Genomic DNA, 5,745 nt, shown 5'->3' with positions numbered 1-5,745 from the left:
CTAATCTAGTACTCACTTCTTTTCACAAAGAATGGCGCCCACGCTTTTCGAGATCGAACTTTGACCAACGATTAGATCAATTATATGTTACAAATTTTATATTGTTGGAAACGTTTTTGAAATACAAATCCAATGATATAAATTTTGTAACACATAAATCTCTAATCATTAGTCTAATTATTGGTCAAAGTAAAATCTTGAAGTGCGTGCGTGCCATTCTTTATGAAATGGAGGGAGTATTACGTACATAAAACCTTTTCCATCATAATACACCTACATAACGTCCAGGAGAATGTGACACACGCAGGATCATACAAAGACGACATATTGAAAGGCCTAAAAGTCCTGGGTTTACATATTTAAAGAGTACACCGTGGAAGCTGACAAAATATAATAATGGTGACGAATATTTAAGCGTGCCTAACATTTTACAGCCTCATATTTTATACTTTCCAACTACACAAACTAAGCATAGGCATCACAGCATCCTCGCCGATGGGGCAGCAAAATCACTCGCAGAATATGGCTCAAATGTTCAGTTCCGCAAAACCAGCAAGCACTAAGCTCTGCAACTAAATAGTACTCCTATTTACCAACAGACGCTAAACTATGAAGTGGCCACGAATTTTAAGCTACATCTGCGAGTTTCATCAAGAGCAACAGCATGCTGTGGACGAGCCAATCAAATGCTTGCAGCCGCACCAACATCCTGTTTCGGCTCAGTGCGTGTGTAAGTGAAGCTTCGTGTGGCCGAGACCATCTGACTCCCAGGAGTGACAGGTGTAGTTTGACTAGGTTTTCCGGCATCAATGGAATCAGCAGCGTCACGCTTCCATTGTAAACTCCGAGCATTACCTCTGAGTGCTAAACGCCCACGGATAGCACCAGGAAACATTGGTCTTGGGTATGCGGTTCTAATGAGCCTTGAAGCAAACGGTGATCCACGAGAAGCACGAGACCAACCAGGCAGTTGAGGCACTTCAACAGAGCTTCTTCGAACAACCTACAACACAGCAACTATAGTTAGTTGTTGGACCAGAAAAGCATGAGCGTATGACGAGTCATGAAAAGCACTTCCAACATGCTGTTGTTGTGTGTGTTTCCACATGAACACTCAAAGTGCAATATCTTCTGTAGTTGCCAGAATATACTTTGTATTGCCACATTTATCAATCGGCTATGACCTCACGTTAAGACGAAAAACACTAATAGATACCGTCAGAGGAATGGCTCCTTCTATAAAGAAAAGAGTATATTCTAATGTTAAAGCTTGACGTCAAACCTTACTACTTTACTGGAGCAGACGGATCATGAACAGCGGCAGAGCTTGAAGGGAAAATAAGAGGGGGGGCAGCCAAGGCATAAATTAAATCATTTAACAGAACTGTTGTGAGGTCTCATCATCACTAGATTATCCTTACGATACAAGTTAATCACTGGAATTGCACAAATGCTGGGAGGGGGATGAAGTTCCACCACTGATCATGAATATCAATCAAAAAGGTAGGTCAAGCCAATTTTACCTTCAAAATGCGCGACATAAAAGATGTCCCATTCAGGGTTAGCGCCTGCTCTGCTGATTCTTTTTGCAAGAACTCAATGTATGCTGAGCTGATCAGGTAAAAAGAAAGAAGTGACTTAGAATATCGTCTAAACAAATTATGATATTTCAGACTGTTCAGACAGGACTACGAATTCATACCCTGTTGGCTGTCCAGTGACACCATCAGTCACAATAAGAGTTTTTAGCACAGCCCCAAATTTATTGAAATGACGAGAAAGAGCATCCTTTGTTGCAGCAAAGTGTACCTAAAAGTCCAAAAGAAAAAACAATCACTGGTATCAGAGAAATTCTTCAGCTTCATAACCAGAAGCTTAAGAGGAAGAAAATTAGAAAACTACTTACATTGTTAACAAAGACAGTTCTAGAATCAGGGCCACCTTCAGGTTGACCTGTAGAGTGTGATCCACCAGCTGAGGGAGAAAAACAGAAACTGCCTTAACAAATGAGATGGTTGAAAACACAGAACGAAAATGTGAACTCGTGGCGCAATAAAGATGTTTAAAAGAAAAACTGGTACATAAACTTTTGATGAATTAAAGGATGTGTTGCGTGATCAAACTACAGTTACTAGTTCGAGCTACCAAATTCAAGTTATTTGATACAGAGCACTGCATAAATCACCAAATTCTACAAGTTCTAGTAGGCTAAAAATAATTGTTTACACAAGGACTTTTGCTTTTTAAATGATTAAATACTCATAATTCATAACAATAAAACAATGAGCAACACGGGCTACATACCAACTGATGAAGCCTTCGGTGTCTCGACAAACGAACTTGAATGCACTGAGTCCTGCAATATAGTTTCAAAGAGGTTATTATAACAGCATGGTCCATCACAGAACAATCCAGAAAACACAAATGGTACATGAATCATCACAAGAGAAACATACAAAAAGGATTAGAGAAGAGACATAAAAAGGGTGCGCAGAAGAAGCCTTGGAAATGAAAGACAACAAACTTACTTTGGAATTATCAGTCATGCGTGTATCATTAGCATGTGCAACCGTCGCATTAGATTCTCTTGGGCCAATACATTTCTTCTCCACGGGCACTTGAGGCACAAGTGTGCCAGCATTCCTTGCTGTTCCATGGTTAAGTGGAGTCCTTGTATTAGTAGATATGTACAAGTCCTTTTCAGATGGTCTTGGTCCTGAACTAGCATGTCTGTCTTGTGCTATTGACTTTCTGCTTCTTACTTCAGCAGCTCCTTGTACCATGTTATACCCCAATACTAATGATTCTTTGCCTCCACTAGAAGGGTATGTACTTCGGTAAGAAACCAAACCTTTATGCCTAACTGCAACGGTATCATCATACCGATCAATATCAAATGCAGAACGAGCAGCTTTCACTGTTTCCTGGTCATACATATGAGTATCGCTGCCAACATACTGATTTCTCTCATGAAGTTCAATTTGATTTTCTGCTCTGGAATTATGTATATCCTCGTATTCTCCATCTTCTGGATCTTGTTCTCTGAAATCAAATGGTTCTTCAGTAGCACTCAGCAGAGGCCTCCTACCCAATCTGTCAAATACACTTTCAGAATATCTGTCCTTAAGAACATCTTCAGCAGCCTCAGCTGCAGCTCTGAATGCCGCTGTGGCAACTGGTACTCTCACATCAGACTTTGTTCTCTGTAACCTACCATTTACTGCTGGATCTGTTTCTATGGTGGACACCACCGAACGAAGTCGCTTGGAAGATGATTCTGATCTAGGGGTCATGGGCTGGGCCACAGCATCACGGACAGCAAACTGAAGGAGACGGCGTGGTGCACTGATGACTTGATGGGATGTTCTCTGGAAAGATATAAAATAATATTACCAGGATGATCAATCATTGAAAAAAAAGCGTTACAGCAGTTCAGAAACCATATAAGATGGTGATAAAAATAAACCATACACATCTACTATGGTTGAAGTCAATCTAGTTTGGAAGTTTAGGGTGTTAAATATCAGGTTTCACAGTCGAGGTGAACATAGGATTTCATGTTAGTTTGGGGCTTCCTAAATATCGTGACTACTAAAAGCAAAATACAAATCCGATAACAGGATTAGACAGAGACATCAGGGTTCTATAAGTCTATAAAACATAATGATAAAAAATCAATGATGATGCCCAAACAAAAGTAGCACACAAGCAGGTTCTTCAAATTACATTCCTATTGAATAACTTATTGACCAACAAAATGTTCGTGTTGTAACCAGAGAAGAACGCCAATCAAGTGGGCATTAAGTTAGTTTGTTAGAAGATTTGTCTAGTATACTTTCAAGGTTGCAGAAAGCATATGCCAAAATATTAGTTTTATTAACACGGGACTACATGATTCATGATATGACTAACATATAACATAGAAACAACAGAAAATGCATGCCATCAATGTTGCAAAATTTAGACAAATAGACAATGTGACATAGAGAGCCTTAACCTTGATTGGCCGTGTGTCCTCCTCTCTGCCTCTCTTTCTATGGTGATGCATGTCAGGTGAGGAGGATCGTCTTACAGCATGTGATTTAGGATAAGGTTTTTCCTCTGCATGTGAAACAGGAGTTACAAAATTTCGAATGGGAACAGCTTCTGATTGTTCTCGAACGATTCCTCCCCATTCCCTTTTCTGTTGAACTCTCGCTGTTTTCTGAGTTTCAGCTTCAGGTTCACGACTAGTCTGTATATTGCTAGACGAACTATGTATAGGCAATCCTCTAGCAGTACTGCGGGTATTTTTAGATTCATCATTAGTAGAGACAGCTTTGGGCTGCACATAAAGGTGCAAATTTGAAGAGAGATGATCCCACAACCTGCATGAACGTTGGATTCTCAGTATTGCTAGAATAAGTATGTAGCAAAAGAACTGAAGTCCAAAGATTGGGATGCAAGCAAATAACCAGGATACAAATGCATCATTGTCCTTGTCCAAGAAAACCTTCAGCTCTTTTGCAGCCTCATCCTTCCTTCTTCCGTTTCTGAGTAATACCACGACATATTCCTGTGTAGCAAGAAGACATAGTTAGATCATCAATCTCAGTGGTTTGTAACATGCTTAATAACAAATCATTTAAGACCTTCACCAACCAATGTAGGCCACAACAGGTCATAACATGCAGAACAAACCAAAAAAACTAAAACTCCAAAATTCAGCCAATGAATGCACAGAGGATTGTCAATCCGATTAAACATTGGAAGTACTAAAAACCGGACAAAAACTTGAACTCAGTACTACTGATCAACAAGCAAACTACTCCACGCCAGCCTATAATAGTTAGCTAATTTCCTCATGCTCCCTTAAAACACGCAATCCAGTCACATATACTGCGAACACTATCTACTCCGATGGTCAAATGAAGGGCCTAAAATTGGGGTGGGGGGGGGGGGGGGGGGGGGGTCGTCAAACGATCTCAAAACACATGAACCGCACTAAACCCCAATGCAGATAGCACGCCACTGTCTGCGAGCATAAAATAGCCCGATTCCGCCATCCCGCACGATCCAGCGAAATCCAAACATTCGGCTAACCTTATCCGCCCGCCCCAACAAAAGTGAATTGTACCGATATAACCGCTAGGGTTTTAGCAATGGATTGGGGATCGCATCGCTGCGCGTGGGGGGATGCGGAGGAGGCGGGAGATGGATGGGGGCTCACCACGAGGGTGTCGTCAGTGTAATCCTTGAGGACCTCATTGAGCTTCCCCCTCACGCGCTCCCGCAGCAGCGCCACCCCCTCGGCGCTGAAGTTGGCCTTGAACGTCCGCTCCGCGCCGTCCATCGGGAACCCTAGATAGATTGCCTCCCTGCCCGCTCCGACAATCCGGGGTTCGGCGGAGACGGCCCGTGGCGGCGGTTAACGGCCGCGTCGCGAGGTGCGAGACGGAAGCTGCGGGGAGGGGAGGGGGGCGGCACCAGGGCTGTGGGGAGGGAGCGCCGGGTTCCCGTATTGGAGGAGTCTGGGACTGTCGCGTGTGGGTGCAGGGGCGTAAGTTTTGGGGGCTCTTTTACGTTTCCTACTTGGCCCCGCGCACCGGCGCACGGGCGTGTCCTCGCGGCCTGTGGCTTGTGAGTTGTGACTTGTGAGATGCGTTTCGCTCGGCGCAAGCCCGTATGATCGGTGCTGCGAGTATGCCACATACCCACTACCCGAGTTTAACCAGCGGTCCAGCTCTCTGTCTTGTTTTTTTAACC

General features: G+C 43.0%; 1 protein-coding gene across 2 annotated transcripts; it reads right to left on the bottom strand.

Moving 5' to 3' along the window:
* Nucleotides 1–309: 309 nt before the first annotated feature.
* LOC100837530 lies at nucleotides 310–5,535 on the bottom strand. 2 transcript variants are annotated; one of them, XM_003579904.4, is made up of 9 exons: nucleotides 5,210–5,534; nucleotides 4,455–4,555; nucleotides 3,998–4,367; nucleotides 2,529–3,368; nucleotides 2,305–2,356; nucleotides 1,907–1,974; nucleotides 1,703–1,809; nucleotides 1,524–1,611; nucleotides 310–1,003 (listed from the first exon to the last, which is right to left on the bottom strand). In XM_003579904.4, the coding sequence occupies exons 1-9, from the start codon at nucleotides 5,330–5,332 to the stop codon at nucleotides 683–685; spliced, it is 2,070 nt and encodes a 689-aa protein (XP_003579952.1). In that variant the 5' UTR covers nucleotides 5,333–5,534; the 3' UTR covers nucleotides 310–682. The 2 variants fall into 2 exon arrangements, 1 of the variants encoding a protein (XP_003579952.1); XR_002961295.1 differs by having other exon boundaries at nucleotides 937–1,003; nucleotides 1,524–1,606; nucleotides 5,210–5,535.
* Between the last annotated feature and the right edge of the window lie 210 nt (nucleotides 5,536–5,745).

The sequence above is a fragment of the Brachypodium distachyon genome, chromosome 5 (genome assembly GCF_000005505.3).
Source record: "Brachypodium distachyon strain Bd21 chromosome 5, Brachypodium_distachyon_v3.0, whole genome shotgun sequence".
NCBI lineage: Eukaryota > Viridiplantae > Streptophyta > Magnoliopsida > Poales > Poaceae > Brachypodium > Brachypodium distachyon.
The sequence above is the reverse complement of the archived record's forward strand: the minus strand, read 5'-3'. Positions and strand labels throughout refer to the sequence as shown.

Bases quoted from the DNA above. Each gene is read 5' to 3' on its own strand.
- LOC100837530 (XM_003579904.4), bottom strand. From the start codon at position 5,332: ATGGACGGCGCGGAGCGGACGTTCAAGGCCAACTTCAGCGCCGAGGGG. The intron at 4,556-5,209 runs GTGAGCCCCCAT...CTTGCTACACAG, and splicing joins ACACTGACGACACCCTCGTG to GAATATGTCGTGGTATTACT. The intron at 3,369-3,997 runs GTTAAGGCTCTC...ATATCTTTCCAG, and splicing joins AGGACACACGGCCAATCAAG to AGAACATCCCATCAAGTCAT.